This window comes from Monodelphis domestica, chromosome 1, assembly GCF_027887165.1.
Source record: "Monodelphis domestica isolate mMonDom1 chromosome 1, mMonDom1.pri, whole genome shotgun sequence".
Classification (NCBI taxonomy): domain Eukaryota; kingdom Metazoa; phylum Chordata; class Mammalia; order Didelphimorphia; family Didelphidae; genus Monodelphis; species Monodelphis domestica.
Genome location: NC_077227.1, coordinates 72,157,495 through 72,176,915, shown reverse-complemented (window position 1 = coordinate 72,176,915; position 19,421 = coordinate 72,157,495). Strand labels below are relative to the sequence as shown.

Sequence of the window (19,421 nt, the reverse complement as noted above, 5' to 3'; positions counted from 1 at the left end):
CTAAGAATTGATAGTGAGAAATTAAGCTGAATTTACAAAAGTTCATAGCAAATCTATTGGGTAGAAGAAAAGTTAAGGATGACATTCAGAATGCCAAAGCCTCAGGGGAAAGAGAACTGAATTTGAAATCAGATCAAATGGATCAAATCCCAGTTTTGTCACTAATCATCTATGTAATCTTGGGCAACTCCATTTCCCTCTTCAGGTTTCAATTTCCTTATCTATAAACTAATAGAGTTAGATTAGATAAATTGGGTCAAACTCAAATAGAATCAGGGTCCACTAAGTCAAATGTTAGTATCCATGTGGTCTCCCATTTTGCATTCACTTTAAAATTTTATATTATGTATGTCTTATATTTTTATTTATTTCTTTATTTACCAATTAGATTTTAATCAGATTGTTGCCTCAGCTTTCAGGCTCTGTGTTTGACCCTTTGGAATAGATGATCTCCACGGTCCCTTCTAGTTCAAGATCTATGAGACAAAGGCATAAAAAGAGAAGACTCATTGACATGTGGGAATGCTTTGTCTACAGAATATTCAACATGGAAACATGGGAGCTAAATCCTGGTTTCTGTTAAGTCCCACCTAAAATTTTACCTTCCATAGGACACCATTCCCAACTCCTCTTAATTTGAATGCCTTCCTGCTGGTATTTCCTATTTATCCTATATGTATGTGTATATATAATATTGATTTCTTTTACATATTTGTTAAGTTATTAACTCCTCAATTATACTGTAACTCCTTGAGGTCATATTCTCTCTTTTGCCCCTTTTTTTTTATCTGCTGCACTCAGCGCAGTGCCAAGCATATATTGTTAAGTTGTTTTTCAGTTGTGTCCAACTCTTTGTGACTCTACTTGGTGCTTTCTTGGCAAGAATATTGGAGTGGTTTGCCTTTCCCTTCTCTAGCTCATTTTGCTAATAAGGAAACTGAGGCAAGCAGGACTTGCCTAGGGGCACACAGCCAATAAATGTCTGAAGCTAGATTTGAACTCAGGAAGATGAGTCTTTCAGACTCTAGGTTCAACATTATCCACTGAGTCACCTAGCTGCCCACGTGGTATATGGTGAACACTTAATAAATATTTATCGATGGGTAGATAACAAAGATTTATTTTTCTCTCTGGATCTTTTGGGATCCATCCTAGGTATCCTTTAAAAATTCAGTTATCTTTCTAGGGCAGCTGTACAGTCCACAGGGATGGAAGTTTCTCAGGTGACTTGGTTATAGCCTGTGGTCTTTTCTAAGAACACATGAAATTGCTTAGAGAAGAATAATGTGTCCTGCACTGGAACTGGGCTATCAATCATATGAACGTTCCCTCTCACAATGCAGACCACAACTCATCCCTGCCTGCCTAGCTTGTGTAATTCTTGTCCATGTCCTCCAGTAAATGCAGTACAAGGGCTCTACCCAATGTGCTGGTAGCCTTCCTTGTCCCCACCTTGACATTGCAAGGATACCAGCGCCATGTATGAATCAAGTCAGATCAAGTCAACAGGTTTTTAAGAAGCACTGATTATGTGCCAGGCACCGTGCTAAATGCTAGGAATACAAAGAATGGCAAAAATACTCTCTGCTCTCATCCAATAGATGCACCTCTTGCCATGTGCCTGATCCCTATTCTTTTTCACTCATTATTTTCCCAAGTCCCTTATTCCATTTCTTCATTATTCTCTGTCATTTCCATTAGCTTGCCCAGAGCCACCCTGCCCTTCTCCATTGCCCTCTGGATAAGACTCATTTTTAACTTTTCAGAGATTGTAGCTTAATTACTAGCAGGTTAATAATACCTTCATCACAATATTGGATTTTTCATGCACATGTTATCAGTTGTCCAAATGCTTCCAACACTGACTTTTAAAGGTTGCTGTAGGAGGTACAAAACTAGAGAGGGTGAACATGTTGGCTTAATTAACAGAGAATGAACAAAAAAACAGGCAGACCTTCAGAAAGCGTGTAGGATAGGAAAGTGGGATTCTACTAATCATAACAATATTCAGAGCACTTTTTTGTCGTTGAAAATGTGAGAATGTGACTACATGTCAGAAGGGGTCAGCCTTTGTCATTTTACCTTTATGGTGGTTATTTTTACAGCGGACAACCTGAGGAAACAAGGTTACTATGTCCTGCCACCTAACACAGCGTATTCACCACCCACAGAGGTAAGAACCCAGATCTTCACAGGCTGAAATGTGAAACTTCACAATGGGATGCCGATTATCCTTGATCAACAGAGATTTTATTTCTTGTGGGGATTATTTTCCTTTTGGCTAGACACTTGTGCTTAAGCTGATCACTCTTTAAATCACAAATCCTCTTAATTTTTGTATTGCTGCTTTTGTTTCTGAGTGCAACAGGTGTAGAGAGAGTTGGCAGATGACAGAATCATGGATTCAGAGACTTTCAACATTTAGGGTTCTAGCTCAAACCCCTTATTTCATATAAGAAGGAACTTTTCCCAAAGAAGGGAAAGAATTTGTCTAAGGTACTCAATGGGAAACCTGGAATTAAAATGCATGGCCTCAGACTCCAAAATTAGCAACCTGGGCTGGTAAAGTGCCATTATCCATCCCGCCATATTACAGATAAAAAACAAAACAAAACTGAGACCTATAGAAGAGATAGTAAGTGGCAGAACCCAACCTCCAACCTGCAAATCCAAGACCATTTCCTTTTTTGCCATTCTGTTTCCCATTATGGAACTGGAGACAGTGAAGGGCCATGGAAAGAGATTTGGAGTCAGAGTCTAGGTTTGAATATTGGCTTTGCCTTTTACTACCTGTGGGGTGTTGGTCAAATTATTTACCACTGTGGACTCTATTTTCCAATGAGGAGCTTGAACTAGACCTCTAAAATCCCTTCCAGACCTAAAACCTATTATCCTCTGCAGGAAGCTACCCTAGCAAATGTTTTAAAAATGATTTTAAAACTCAAATACCATTATACAATATGGCTATTGAATGAGAGGACCTCTCTCAAATCCTGACTCTGGCACCAACTTTCCAGGCTTCAGCTTTCTCAACTGTAAAATTAAAGGGTTAGATGGAAAAGATTCACTTTTTGTATCTTTGTATCCATGATTCTATGGATTCCAGCCTCCTGGATGGATGAAAGTGCCCCACAGGCACATTTACTTCTCTTTGCTTTGTCTCCAGTCCATCTTCCAAACTATACTTTGGGCTCTTAAGTGGACTTACTCATCGAAATCAATGTCTTATGCAAATGGTATTGATTTTTCTTCTAATTGTAATTTTCACTATAAATGCAAAAACAAGTATCACAAATTTGGTCAGTAAAGCCATCACTTGCAATTTTGGTTCTTGCTAAACTTTATCCTAAGGCTTGGTCTTCCAGGCTGAATAGACCCCATTGGGCTTCAGAACCTGCTAGGCTAGCAATAACTATGAGTCCAAGTGTATAACATGAGAAGGAAAAAATGACCCTTTCCCCTTAAGTATTCCATTTTGGTCACAGAGATCTCAGTATTGAGCAAAGTGTACTGGTACAGGAGAGAATCGTATTACACTTAAATAGACCATCCTTTTTATGTCATCAAATAAATTGTTCCTCAGCAATCTGAAAAGGGGGCATTTTGCCACTAAACAACTCATAGAATTTATCCAGTCTTTGGTTCAATCACTGCATGTCTGCTGGCATCCCTGGGAAAAGCACTTGGAATGGAAGAGATTCACAGAGTCCTTAGATCTGTGGATTTCATAACCACACCATCGCTGACTGTGATCTTCCTTTTAGAAGGCTGTCCTTGCGCCTTTTGGGACTGATTCTTTATCTGCATTTGTTATCAGTCAGACGTGTGAAGGCAGCAAGAAAAAGTGGATTCTGGCTATCATGGCAGACAGCTTGATTTGCAGGCATGTCAAAGGTTCAATATACGCAAAGCAGCCGGAGATGGATAGAGAGAGAGAAAAGAGACTCCTGAACGTCCACCCTGAAGCTGTTTGTCATTTTTCAGCCCATTTGACTAAAGTGGTCATGGTGGCTCCAGTTACTAGACCTGACATGAATTGCTTGTCTTCTACATCAACTGAATCTTGCCTCATGAGAAAAAATATATTATTTCAGTTGAGCTGAAAAATTCTCACTTAGACTCTTTACTCACAATGAGTAGAGAGAATAAGAAGATCGCTGTCTTGTATAGTAGACAGTGTGTCAGATCAGAGTTTAGATCCTGGCTCAGACACTAGCTTTATGACTATTTTCCTTTTTTAAAAATAATTTTAAAAGTTTATTTATTTAATTCATTAATTTAGAATATTTTTTCATGGTTACATGAATCATGTTCTTTCAAGCAATCAAAAAATTATGGATCTCATTCTATTTCCAAAGCTTAAGTCATTTGGAACATGGAAAACTAATATTTAGAACTAGTAGAGACCTTAGAGATTATCCAGTTTGACACTGTGTTACCCATTTTAAAGATGAGAAAACTAAGGCAGTGTTGTAAATGGAAAGAACACTGGACCTCCAAAGTTAAAGGCTCATAGATGCAGAGTTAGAGAGGACCTCAGAATTCATCTAATCTACTGGCCTCTCCCCTTATTTTTACAGATAAAGAAACTTAGGAGGATCTGAGTTCAATTCTCACCTCTGATTCTCACCTGAATTCCCATGTGCAAATTATTTAAAGTCCTTTAATCCCCTGTTTTTTCAATTGTAAAAGAAAAAAGTGAAGATAGCTCCATATTTATGATCAGTTTTAATCTCATCTAACTGGCTGACCTTACATTTGATAATCTATTTAATAGGATCTATTGAGCCTTCTCTTTTTGGAAGAACATCCTATCCATCACTTAGTTTAACATATTCAATAATCTTTCTCCCCTCCTTCCTCTCCCCTCAACTGTGTTACATTCTTATACTTTCTAACTCTTTAACTTTGGTTAAGACTATTCTTTACCTCCACAGATAACTTTTCACCATTATTTTCAAACTCACCTACTTTGTTTTTAAGGAAGACAAAGCAGAAAGGAATTCCTTTTATATTTTACTTCCTCTTTTAGAAGCAAGACTAGTCTTCATTTTGAGCCTAGATAATTATTACTTGAATGTGGCAAAAATACAGATATCACACACTCTGCTGGAAATGAGATTCTCAGTTCTTTCTTCCTCCTTAGTAGAATGATCTAGGAGTTAGTGTGAGTCTTTAACATTGGAGTTATCACTTTCCTCCTCATCTCATTAGTGACTTTTTATCTGTCAGTACACCGACAATCACACTCAACTTTCTTTTCCTAATGATATTAGCCTCTTAGCTATTTTTGTCTTGCCAACTCATTTTCCAGTCATGTTTGACTCTTTGTGAACCAATTTGAGGGTTGTTTTTTTTTTTTTGGCAAAAATGCTGGAGTAGTTTGCAATTTCCTTCCTTTTTGACCCCATTTAGAGACTCATTGGCAAAGATACTGGAGTGGTTTGCAATTTCCTTTTGAAGATCATTTTACAGTTGAGGAAACTGAAGCAAACAGGGTTAAGTGACTTGCTCAGGATCACACAGCTAATCAGTGTCTGTAGTTGGATTTTTAACTTGGGAATATGAATGAGTCCATCTCCAGGCTCAGCACTCTATCCACTGCATCACTTAATTGCTTACCTGGAATATAGTGAGCCCTTAAATATTTGTTTATCAGTTATTTGATTGATAATAAAAGATTTATTTTTCTATTTGAAATGTTTTGCAACCTATCCTAAGTATCCTTTAGAAAAGAAGATAACTTTCTAGGACTTTTTAGAGCAATATAGACTATTGTCCCTCGCTATCCATTGTGCCACCTAATTTTCTCCTCTATTCCTCCAAATTCTCAAATTCTCATGAATATCTCCTTGAAATTTTTTTTTCTTTTTAAAAATTTATTTGGTCATTTCCAAACATTATTCACTGGAAACAAAGATCATTTTCTTTTCCTCCCCGCCCCCTCTCCCACCACCTTTCCCTCTCCCATAGCCGACGCATGATTCCACTGGTTACCACATGTGTTCTTGACTCGAACCCATTTCCCTGTTGTTGGTATTTGCATTAGAGTGTTCATTTAGAGTCTCTCCTCAGTCATATCCCCTCAACCCCTGTAGTCAAGCAGTTGCTTTTCATCGGTGTTTTGACTCCCACAGTTTATCCTCTGCTTGTGGATAGTATTTTTTAGATCCCTGCAGATTGTTCAGGGACATTGCATTGCCACTAATGGAGAAGTCCATCACCTTCAATTGTACCACAATGTATCAGTCTCTGTGTACAATGTTTTCCTGGTTCTGCTCCTTTCACTCTGCATCACTTCCTGGAGGTTGTTCCAGTCTCCATGGAATTCCTCTACTTTATTATTCCTTTGAGCACAATAGTATTCCATCACCAAGATATACCACAATTTGTTCAGCCATTCCCCAATTGATGGGCATCCCCTCGTTTTCCAATTTTTGGCCACCACAAAGAGTGCAGCTATGGATATTCTTGTACAAGTCTTTTTCCTTATTATCTCTTTGGGGTACAAACCCAGCAGTGCTATAGCTGGATCAAAGGACAGACAGCCTTTTATTGCCCTTTGGGCATAGTTCCAAATTGCCCTCCAGAATGGTTGGATCAATTTACAACTCCACCAGCAATGAATTAGTGTCCCCACTTTGCCACATCCCCTCCAGCATTCATTATTTTCCATAGCTGTCATGTTAGCCAATCTGCTAGGTGTGAGGTGATACCTCAGAGTTGTTTTGATTTGCATCTCTCTGATTATAAGGGATGTAGAGCATTTTTTCATGTGCTTATTAATAGTTTTGATTTCTTTGGCTGAGAACTGCCTATTCATGTCCCTTGCCCATTTATCAATTGGAGAATGGCTTGATTTTTTGTACAATTGATTTAGTTCTTTGTAAATTTGAGTAATTAAACCTTTGTCAGAGGTTTTTATGAAGATTATTTCCCAGTTTGTTGCTACCCTTCTGATTTTGGTAACATTGGTTTTGTTTGTACAAAAACTTTTTAATTTGATGTATTCCAGATTATTTATTTTGCATTTTGTAACTCTTTCTAAGTCTTGCTTGGTTTTGAAGTCTTTCCCTTCCCAAAGGTCTGACATGTATGCTATTCTGTGTTCGCCTATTTTCTTATAGTTTCCTTCTTTATGTTCAAGTCATTCACCCATTTTGAATTTATCTTGGTGTAGGGTGTGAGGTGTTGATCTAAACCCAATCTTTCCCACACTGTCCTCCAATTTTCCCAGCAGTTTTCATGAAATAGTAGATTTTTGTCCCCAAAGCTGGGATCTTTGGGTTTGTCATATACTGTCTTGCTGAGGTCGCTTGCCCCCAGTCTATTCCACTGATCCTCCTTTCTGTCTCTTAGCCAGTACCAGATTGTTTTGATGACCGCTGCTTTATAATATAGTCTGAGATCTGGGACTGCAAGGTCCCCTTCCTTTGTATTTTTTTTCATTATTTCCCTGGATATCCTTGATCCTTTGTTCTTCCAAATGAACTTTGTTATGTTTTTTTTCCAAATCAGTAAAAAAAAAATTTGGAAGTTCCATGGGTATGGCACTAAATAGATAGATGAGTTTGGGTAGGATGGTCATTTTTATTATATTGGCTCATCCTACCCATGAGCAGTTAATGTTTTTCCAATTGTTCAAGTCTAGTTTTAGATGTGTGGAGAGTGTTTTGTAGTTGTGTTCATATAGTTCCTGTGTTTGTCTCAGGAGATAGATTCCTAAGTATTTTATTTTGTCTAAGGTAATTTTGAATGGGATTTCTCTTTCTAGTTCTTGCTGCTGAGCTGTGTTGGAATTATATAGAAATGCTGATGACTTATGTGGGTTTATTTTGTATCCTGCAACTTTGCTAAAGTTGTTGATTATTTTGATTAGCTTTTTGGTTGAATCTCTAGGATTCTTTAAGTAGACCATCATGTCATCTGCAAAGAGCGATAATTTGGTCTCCTCCTTGCCTATTTTAATGCCTTCAATTTCTTTTTCTTCTCTAATTGCTACTGCTAGTGTTTCTAGTACTGATGTCAAATAGTAGAGGTGATAATGGGCATCCTTGTTTCACTCCTGATCTTAATGGGAATGGATCTAGTTTATCCCCATTGCAGATGATATTAGTTGATGGTTTTAGATATATGCTGTTTATTATTTTTAGGAATGGCTCTTCTAGTCCTATGCTTTCTAGTGTTTTTAATAGGAATGGGTGTTGTATTTTATCAAAGGCTTTTTCTGCATCTATTGAGTTAATCATGTGGTTCTTGTTGGTTTGCTTGTTGATGTGGTCAATTATGTGGATGGTTTTCCTAATATTGAACCAGCCCTGCATCCCTGGTATGAATCCTACTTGATCATGGTGAATGATTTTTCTAATCACTTGCTGGAGTCTTTTTGCTAGTATACTATTTAAGGTTTTTGCATCTTCATTAGGGATATTGGTCTATAGTTTTCTTTCTCTGTTTTTGGCCTGCCTGGCTTTGGAATTAGTACCATGTTTGTGTCATAAAAGGAATTTGGTAGAACTCCCTCTTTGCTTATTATGTCAAATAGTTTGTATAGTATTGGAGTTAGCTGTTCTTTGAATGTTTGATAGAATTCACTGGTGAATCCATCAGGCCCTGGGGATTTTTTCTTAGGAAGTTCTTTGATGGCCTGTTGGATTTCTTTTTCTGATATGGGATTATTTAAGAAATCTATTTCTTCTTCTGTTAGTCTAGGCAATTTATATTTTTGTAAATATTCATCCATATCACCTAGGTTGTTATATTTATTGCCATATAGTTGGGCAAAGTAGTTTTTAATGATTGCCTTAATTTCCTCTTCATTGGAGGTGAGATCCCCCTTTATATCCTTGATGCTGTTAATTTGCCTTTCTTCTTTCCTTTTTTAAATTAGATTGACCAATACTTTGTCTATTTTGTCTGTTTTTTCAAAGTACCAGCTTCTAGTCTTGTTTATTAGCTCAATAGTTCTATCACTTTCGATTTTATTAATTTCTCCCTTAATTTTTAGGATCTCTAGTTTGTTTTTTTCTGGGGGGTTTTAATTTGTTTGTGCTCAAGTTTTTTGATTTGCATTTCTAATTTATTGATCTCTGCCCTCCCTAATTTGTTAATATATGCACTCAGGGATATGAATTTTCCTCTAAGTACTGCCTTGGCTGCATCCCATAAGGTTTGAAAGGATGTCTCGCTGTTGTCATTTTCCTCAATGAAATTATAAATTGTTTCTATGATTTCTTCTCTAACTAACAGATTTTGGAGTATCATATTATTTAATTTCCAATTAATTTTTGATTTGGCTCTCCATGTACCCTTACCGATTAATATTTTTATTGCCTTGTGATCTGAAAAGGCTGCATTTATTATTTCTGCTTTTCTGCATTTGAGTGCTATGTTTCTGTGACCTACTGTATAATCTATTTTTGTGAATGTGCCATGTGGTGCTGAAAAGAAGGTGTATTCCTTTTTGTCCCTATTTATTTTTCTCCATATGTATATTGATTCTAATTTTTCTAAGATTTCATTCACCTCTTTTACCTCTTTCTTGTTTATTTTTTGGTTTGATTTATCTAAATTTGATAATGGTTAGTTCAAGAATCCCACTAATATGGTTTTACTGTCTATTTCCTCCTTCAATTCTCCTAGTTTCTCCATTAAAAATTTGGATGCTATACTATTTGGTGCATACATGTTGATTAGTGATATTTCCTCACTGTCTATACTCCCTTTTAACAGAATATATTTACCTTCCCTATCCCTTTTGATCAGGTCTGTTTTTGCTTTGGCTTTGTCAGATATCATGATTGCAACTCCTGCCTTCTTTCTATCAGTTGAGGCCCAAAAGGTCTTACTCCAACCTTTAATTCTAACCTTGTGAGTATCAACCCGACTCATATGTGCTTCTTGAAGACAACAAATGGTGGGGTTTTGGGTTCTAATCCAATCTGCTATTTGTCTATGTTTTATGTGTGAGTTCATCCCATTCACATTCAAAGTTATGATTGTCACTTTTGGATTCGGGGGCATTTTGATATCTTCCCCTAGTTCTGACCTTTCTTCTTTAGCTATCTCCTTTTGAACCAGTGATTTACTTTAGCTCAGTCCCCCTAGTCCCCTCCCTTGATATACATCCCTTTCTAGCCCCTCCATTTTTATGCTCCTGTCCCCTCCTTCCCTCCTTTTTATACTCCCTCCTCCCGCCCCCTCCTTAATTTTCCTTTCTTTCTTGCCCTAATGGATAAGATAGAATTCAGGATCCCACTGGATCTAGATGTTCTTCCCTCTCAGATTTGATTTCACTGAGAGTAAGATTTAAGTAATTCCACTTCAAGCTCTCTTCCTCTCCTTCTCATATGAGAGTTCTTCCCCTCCCCTTCCCATGTGTATCTTTATATGGGAAAGATTATTCTATTAAGTCCCCCCCTATTTCTTGAAGTAAATCTTAGTGTTATCGATGGTTCCCCCCTTCCTTTTCCTTTTTTTGCCCCCACTTTTACCAAATCTTCTTGATACCCCAATCTTTCCCTGTGCATGTTTCTTCTAACTACTCTTATGATGCATACAATTTTTGAGTTACACAAAACATTTTCCCCACATATTAATATATATAATTTGATGTAAATGTAGTCCCTACAGAAGAGAGTTTGACTTAAAGAAACAGATAATATTTATCTCCTTTTCTGTTTCTTTCATATTTACCTTTTCATGTTTCTCTTGCTTTCTGTGATTGGATGTCAAATTTTCCACTAAGTTCTGGTCTTTTCTTAGCAAATGCTTGGAAATCTTCTATTTTGTTGAATGCCCATACTTTCCCCTAGAGGTATATAGTCAGTTTTGCTGGGTAGTTGATTCTTGGTTGGAGACCCAGCTCTCTTGCCTTTCTAAATATTGTGTTCCATGCTTTGAGGTCTCTTAGTGTGTTAGCTGCTAAGTCATGTGTGATCCTTATGGGAGCCCCCCCTATATCTGAAGCTCCTCTTCTTGGCTTCTTGTAGGATTTTCTCCTTTTCTTGGAAGCTCTTGAATTTGGCAATTACATTCCTGGGGGGGTTGTCTTTTGGGGATTTAGTATAAAGGGTGTTCTATGAACCCTTTTTATTTCTATTTTTCCTCCTTGCTCCAGAACATGTGGGAAATTTTCTTCTATAATCTCCTGTAGTATAGCATCGAGGTTTTTGTTTATCTCTGGTTTTTCGGACAGACCAATAATTCTCACCTTGTCTGTTCTTCCTCTGTTTTCCAGGTCTGTGACCTTTTCAGTGAAATATTTTGTGTTTTCTTCTAATTCATTATTTTTTGGCTTTGCTTTATTAATTCTTGCTGTTTTGCATGCTCACTGTCTTCCAGTTGCTTAATTCTGGTTGTTAGGGACTGGTTTTGCTTTTCAGCTTTGTCTGCCCTCCTATTAGATGCTTCTAGCTCTTTCTCCAATTGTGAAGTCTTGTCTATCAAACTGCTGATCTCTTTCTCCCATTTTTCTTTCCAGAAGGTTTCCATATTTTGGGTAAGCTCCAATTTGAGTTCTTCCAGAGCTTGTTGATAGTTTCCATTTTGGGAGGCATGTTCTGATTTTTTTTTTGCATTTCATCCTCATTCTCTTCTTTCCTTGGATACTCCCACCATAAAAGTTTTCAATAGTCACCTTTTCCCCTTTCTTCCTGGAGGCTTGATTTTGGGCCATGTGAGCCATCCCTTTGGTGGTTTTATTCCCCTTTCCTTTTTGTTCTGGGGTCTGGGTGATATGAGCGGGTTTTCTGTGAATTTAGGTTGCCTCAGACTAGTTCTTCCCAGCCTCCAAGGTTTCTTAGAGCACGGGGCCCCTGATCACAGCCCAACCGCCCAGGTGTTCAGCTCCACCCAGATAATCAGAGGGTGGTCTGCCCCTGGTGTTTAGCTCAGCCCAGGTGCTCAGCGCAATCTCCCTGAGTACAACTCCGTGGGCCCCCTGTGATCAGCGCAGGATTCTCCTGTGAAAATGCCCTGAGACGTTGTTTCCTGGCAGTCCCCAGATCCCAAGGACCCTGGAGTGCCACTCCCAGACAGAGATGTTCCCCACTCACTCGCTGTCCCTGTGAGTGCTCTGGTAGCTCACTCTGGTTTGGTGGGGGAGGTGGGGGGAAGGAAGGGTGACTCAGTTCACGTTCCTGTGCAAGCTTTCCCTCCTTCTTATTATAGTGTGGAAATGTTCAACCGCCCCCTCCCGCCCTGTACCTTTGCCTCTGTGGGGTACTGGGGAGTCCTTCTGTTCCTCCAAAGGTGATTTTTATGCTCCTTTGATGTAGTCTATTTCCTTTGGTGCCGGGGAGAGGAAGCATCATGTAGTGTTTAGATTGCAGCCATGTTTATCCGGAAGTCTCCTCAGTCCATTTTTGAACTGGGTCTTCCTGACTCCAAGTCCAATATTCTATCTGCTATGTTTCCTAGTTCTGTAGATACTTACTGCCTCAATGGCCTTGGGCAAGTCTATTAAACTTTCTAGGTCTCAGTTTCCTAATCTGTAAAAGGAGAGGGTTGGACTCTGGTGTCTAGAGTCACTTTCAACTTTACCTCGTTAATTTCTATAAGCTAATACATGCCTAGAAATTAGCAAAGAGAAGACCATAAACGAGGATTCCAAATCCTAACCCAAGATTCTTTCTGCTGTAGGACACTGCCTCTTAAATTTAATGCATTAAGTATAAAATTTAAAACCAGTATAGCTTAATATAATAGATGGACATTGTAAAACTTTTTTTGGATTCAGAAGATGATGGTTCATCCCTTTGGTCTATCTTGACATTCTTTTATTCTTTCTACTCTCTGCATTAGCTCATTTCCAGATCATCTCCTATCCTATTGACTCTAAAATAAAAACCAAACTTCTAATGCTGGCATTTAAGATGCTCCACAATCTGGTTTCCACCTACCTTCCCAGACTTACTTTTTATCTCTCTCCTTCAGACATTCTGTGTTCCACCCAAACTGGATTACTAACTGCTCCTCAAACTCAAAGTTCTGTTTCCCTCTTCATTGTATTCACACAGAATGTTTTTTTGTTCTTGAAGTGTGATCCATCCTCACCTGTCTCTTAGAACCAGAATATTCATTCAAGGCTCATCCCAGATGTTACCTCCTATACAAAATCCTCCGTGACATCTGCCAATCCCACCTCTTCCATTACTAAATTGTTAATGTCCTTTCCATCTTCAAATTACCTTTTGTTTTCCTACTCATCTCTTTCCTTTCTCCTATAATTTGATATTTATGATATCCAGGCTAATATAGTTACTAATTAAATTGAATGCAATGGCATTGCAACTATAATATCATCTTACAATGTTTCTTTGTATCATCTTACAATGGTTTCTTTGGACCTTGAGTCCACATTAGATAAGAATGAGCTAAAGGAACTGGAGATATTTGACCTACAGAAGACTAGATCCCAGGTAGACATGATAACTGTCTTCAAGGATTTCAAGGGTTGTCCTTTGGAGGATGGATAACATTTGTTATATTTGGTTCCAGAAGACAGAACTAGAAACAATGGGTAGAAGTTACAAACAAACCAATTTAGGTGTGATGATGGGGAAAAAAACAAACTTCCTAACAACTAAAGCTGCTCAAAAGTATAAGATTCTACCTTGGTAAGGTGTGTGCTCTCCATCCTTGGGTGTCTTTGGGTAGAGACTAGATGACCACTTTTTGCACGTTATTTTGGTATTCCCTTTATGTTTGTGTTGGACTAGATGGCCCCTGATAACCCTCCCAACTCTCTAATTCTATGATTCTGCGATTTCTCACAGATATTGTGTTTTATTGGCATCACTGAAAGTAACCACAAATCAAAGTGTTGAATTCTGAGAAATCCTCCTTGTACATAGCATTTGGTGACAACATTTTAAAAGCATAGAGAAATGGAAGGAACCTTTGAAATTATTTACCCGGATTCTTTCATTTTATAGATAAGAAAACTAGGGGTCAGGAGGTTTAATGATTTGCCTGAGGTCAAAACACTAGTGGGAATTTGAGAAGGAATTTGACCCCAGGTCCCCTGATTCCAGAGACAATCTTCATTCTACTATACCACTTTGCGGGCAAACTTCCCCTCCTTCGACAAGTTCAGATTTGCAGGAATCTATGACTGGTTTGGGACATAATGGTTATGTACAAGATAAAATTAAATTCAGCCAATCCTTTTAAAACTACCTACCACATATATGCATGCATTACATTATGTTCTAGAGGTACAGAGATGAAATACGACCTAGTTTTTTCTCTCAAGGAGTTTATAGTCTCATGATTGTGGTGGTAGGGTTGGGAGTGATATCTATCTATCTATCTATCTATCTATCTATCTATCTATCTATCTATCTATCTATCTATCTATCTATCTATCTATCTATCGTTGCAGCTAGGGTAAGTATCCCTAGCTGCAACTTTGCTTAGTTTCAACTTCTGGTCTGATCCCCATGCTACAGTCTTAGATACTTAGATGTTCTCACCTCCCTCAGCCTCTCTCCCCTTTGACTTGAAGGGCTGAAGTGTGGGGTACTAAATTCTTTCAAAACATTTTCTTTATAGAGAGCAATAATTAGCCTTCTAGCTCACCTCACTTTTCATCTGCAGCTCTGCTTAGTCTTAATTCCATGGAACAAGGTGCTCCTGCCTGGATACCCCTTGGTGTCTTGCTTCCATTTCCCAATTTCCAGCTTCCTTTTGATGTCATATCTTCTCCCATTAGATTATAAATCCCTTGAGGGCAGGGACTGCCTTTCTTTTTCTTATTTGTAACCCTAGTGTTTCTCCCAGTGTCTGGAACATATTAGGCACTTTGATTAAGTTGACTGAATTGAAGTTTTAATAGAAGTACAATGGAAAAGTCCACAAAGGGTGGACAATATGAAGGGTTCAAAGAGGAAGGAATCACTTAGAACCGAGAGAAGAAAAAAACTCCATGCTAGAGGATGCACCCGGTCTAGTCTTCTATGGAAGGAAATTCTCTTTATCTTTGCATTTTCCATAGCCCTAGAACCATGATTCAAGCAGGAATTTTCCATAAATATTCATCAAATTATTGTCTGAAGTGCTGAATTTTAAGTTCCTAGAATGCAGAATTAACTAGTACTTCTGATATTTAGCATATACATGTGTTAAATATCAAGGATGATAATGTATGAAAGATACCATGGTATAGTGAAGAGAGAGCCATTCTTTGAAACAAGAATACCTGGCATTGAAGTGTCTTGCCTTGGATATACATCAGCTGTTTCATTCTGGGAAAATCGCTTTACCTCTCATTGCTCAAAGTAACTCTAAATCCATAGAGTTTAGACAGGTTGCTGCTTTCCATTGATACAGGGAAGTTTCCTTATCAGAAGCTTTCTATGCCTATTTCTTTTCCTAATTTCTATGAAATTACAAGAGCAATCCCATCCAGTTTCCCATTCTAAATAAATACCTTCTGAATTGAGTTCCCTTGAGCACAGAGGTAAATTTCACTATATATTTTTGGCATCCCAGGACCAATGAACAGCATACACTTAGCTGACACTGGCAATACTCTATCTGCTGAGTTGATGGTATCTGTCAACTGATTTGAGTGGCTTATAGAGGGTCTGGAAATACTTTCTGTAGGATCACAGAATGTTGATTAAGTTGCCCGAATTTAAGAAAATCACAGAATTTTGGACCTAATTAGGGAAATTTGAAATCCCCCAGTTCATATCTATTATTTTCTAGATATGAAAATAGAAGCAGAGAGATTTGGAGTGACCTCCCCAATGTGACATAGCTAATAACTGGGGGTCTGGGACTCAAATCTAGCCCTTCCATATCATAGTCCAGTATTCTTTCCACGACCACATGCCATTTTATTAGGTCCAATCTTCTGGAAAGTCAGGGTCAATAAGGTATTTCATAAAGGTCATCACAGTTTTTCCTCCCAACTACTTAAAGAATGTCCTGGATGTAAGAAATGTTCTTTGGTGTAAGACAAATGTTTGGCCTGTCTAGGATTCTGATTCTAGTAGAGTATTACAACCAAGCAATAAGCATGAGAGCAGTTAAGTGGCTCAGTGGATCAAATCATATCTAGAAAGTCTTGGGCTCAAATCTGGCCTCAGATACATCCTAGCCATAACACTCCAAACAAGTCACTTAACCCCCATTGCTTAGCCTTTAATTCTTTTCTTCCTTGGAACCAATACCTAGTATTGATTCTAAGATGGAAGGTAAGGGTTAAATATAAAAGAAGCAATAAGTGTGTATTAAATTATTACTAGTGATAGTAATGTGATGAACACCAGGGATACTGTCATGAACACTAGGGATACAGAGACAAAAATGAAGCATGATTTATTCTCAAGGAGTTTATAGTCTATTTGGGGAAACTATAAGCATAAAATAAGGACCTGCAAAATATAAATAGAATAAAAAATTTTAAAATATAGTTTTTGGTAGAGAGATGCTAGCAGAAGGAAAAACAATGTTTGAGGAAAATAGTATAGAGGAGGAAGAAAGGTTAAAGCTTATTTACTTTGCACTTATCTTTTTAATATTTTAACCCTAAGGAGTAGGAGCTATTCTTATCCTCATTTTACAGTAGAGAAAACTGAGTCAAATAGAGATTTAAGTGACTTGTCCAAGATCAGTTACATAGCTGATGGGAGGGAGCTGGACTTAGGTGGTTCTGAGTCCCTGGCTGGCACTCTTTCATGAGTTTAAGATTTCTAGCATCCTTGACACATGGTCAGTTAGCACTGTTTGAAAATGTCAAAAATGGGGAACTCACTATCTCTTGAAGCACCCCATTTCCTATCAGCCACAGTTATTCCCTTCTGTTGGGTCCCTTTTTGTGACTTAAATCCATTAGCCTTAGTTTTTTCCCAAACAAGTTTGATCCATCTTTTTCACAGCAGCCTTTGCAATATTCCTCTGTATACCATCCTCTGTCTCCTCTGTGCCTATGCACAGTCTATGCTTGAAGCTTCTACAATTTTTTTCTCTTGATGTCCATTTTTTATAATCTCTACTTCCCAAGGCTCAGGCTCAAGATCTCTTCTAGATTCTCTTGAATAGTTAACGACTCCCAGCTATTTCATATCCAGTATTTTTAAATTTACTTTTCTGTGTCCATATTGTTTCCTCCCAGGGCAGTGTAAGATTCTTGAGGGCAGGCACTGCTCTCATTTCATTCTTAGCATAGTGCCACCTAGACATGGGGTTACTGCTTGTCAAATGCAATTAAATTTGAAAACACTGGTCAAGTTTTTCAAAAGTCTTATCTTCTCTATAAATGATATAGACCAATGCAGTAGCTCCAAGAGAATGGTGATCTGAACAGTGGAATCTGGTTCTCTTACTAAGCATCACGACAATGAATTAGACAGGCTATTTTGGGCCAGACTTTTGCATCACTGATGAGACATACCAATGAGTCATTTCTTTCCCCCTTTAAGATTAGTGCCTCAGATTGAGCCAACACTAACTAGAAATTGTCATGGTTCTAGCATTGTCCAGATATCTTTGTGAAGGAATTGGCAAAGAGGAGTGCGCTTTGTATCCTGAGTACAAAACCAGGTACCATAATTGGCATCTACTTCTAAGCACCTTTTAGTTGTGAAAGTATTTTCCCTGTTTCCCTGAAAGAGAAGAGGCAGATCATTCTTTGATTCCTAAGATGTAGCCCTCTGGATTCTGGAAGGATTGTTTCAGTTGATGAGATGCATCCTCATATTTCTTCTCCCTAGGGCTATGATTGGCTTCAGATCATTGTAATGGTTGAAGCAGATGGGACAGAGGTGAGGAGGGAGAAGGAAGAAGGACCCTAATTGGGAAGGATAGAGAGACTCATGTTTATGGCATTTAAGCAAGTCATTCTAAGTTCCAGGTCTTGCCAACTTTCACTTTCATTGAATTCACTTGGAAGAAATGCTTCTTATAGTGAAACAGTTTAAAGTGGAATCAGAAAACCTGGGTTCAAATCCTTCCTTTGCTACTTATTATTACCTGTTTGAATTTGGGCAAATGGTGACCTCTTTGGGCCTCATTTTGTCATCTGTAAAATGAGTGAATTGGACTAGATCACCTCTAAGGTCTCTTCCAGCTCTAAGTCTACAATTCTTTGATTCTTTGTTTTTAAAACAATCTACTTTTGTTTGGAAGCCAATAGCTCAAGCTATAAATAACATCTATAACTATGTTTAGATTAGATATCACACATCAGCAGTCATCACCCTCTTGTTCCACATCACCCTTGACTCCTGAAGATAAATGCTTACCCTTTGTCTATTCTAGATGCAATACTAGTGTCCTGTTGCTTTTATAAATAGATGCGACATGTTACAGATTATACAGCAAAATCCACTTATGCTGGCTTTCAGCATTTTCCATTCCAATTAAAGGATCCCAGGCTGCTTCAGTATTTGCTCAGACAATATTTGTCATGCATAGCAATTTCCCACTTAACAGGTTCTCCCCTTGGTATGAGTTTGTTTCAATGTATTTCCTGTGGTCTATGAATAAAACTTAAAAAATTTTTTCCTGCATCCTACTTATAAGAAATATGAGTTATGTTTTCATTCTGCATCTAATTCCGTAGGATTTTCTAGATATTAGATCTCTATTTGGACTTTACAATCTGCCAAGCAAGGCATCTAGTGAATGTTTGACAATGATTTGTAATGTCTGCAATATTTAACTTCAAAGAGTTCTTTAAGCCTTAACAGAGGTACCAAGACAGGGCTGCCCTTCACTAGTGGGGAGACCTTTAATTCTATCTTGGGTACCTAACTCTGTCTTTGGAACATTGGCTTAATAATGATGGTTCATTTATGTCTCTGGGATAGATAATTAGATAAGCTATAAGGTAAAATCAACACCTATAAACTGATTACATTCTTCTGCCTTTATAGGGCTATCTTGTGGAAGTGGACTTGGAAAAAAGAGGGACAGGAAGCTTAGGATTTTCCCTAACAGGTGGCAGTAATGGCCACTCATTTCTAATCAAAGCAATTTCCCCTGGTAGCATTGCCGACCTTGATGGAAGACTTCAAGCTGGAGATATTTTACTAAAGGTACCATGTTTATCTCATATATTTAAAAAATAGTCTTTGTTGTAGTTAGACCTTGCCAATAACCTATTAATAGGATCATGTAATATCTGTGCATGTGACAAATGAGCAATGTGGATGTGATTTTTGTTGTACTAATTTAAGAACATAAACTTTTGGAGAGCCAGGACTATGGAATATGTGTTCTTTCTGAATGATAGCATGGGAAGACATTCTAAGCCTTGGCAAGTGGGAAAATCCCAGGGTATTTCCATTGATTAATTTGAAGTTAATTCAAACCATTGAAATTAAATTAATGTTAATTATCTTTAATTAAAAACACATATCTACTGTGTAATACTTTGTGGGAGAAGGAAGGTGTTGTATAAGAATTCA

The 19,421-nt window shown here is 37.9% G+C and overlaps 1 protein-coding gene across 1 annotated transcript in view; it reads left to right on the top strand.

Annotated features, from left to right (window-relative positions):
- The window catches only part of LOC107650799 (inaD-like protein), a 71,009-nt gene that overhangs the window by 50,154 nt on the left and 1,434 nt on the right, over positions 1–19,421 (top strand). Inside the window, exons 4-5 of the mRNA XM_056815408.1 lie at positions 2,106–2,173; positions 18,888–19,049. Coding sequence (XP_056671386.1) covers positions 2,106–2,173; positions 18,888–19,049 — 230 coding nt within the window. The remainder of the gene's footprint in view (positions 1–2,105; positions 2,174–18,887; positions 19,050–19,421) is intronic.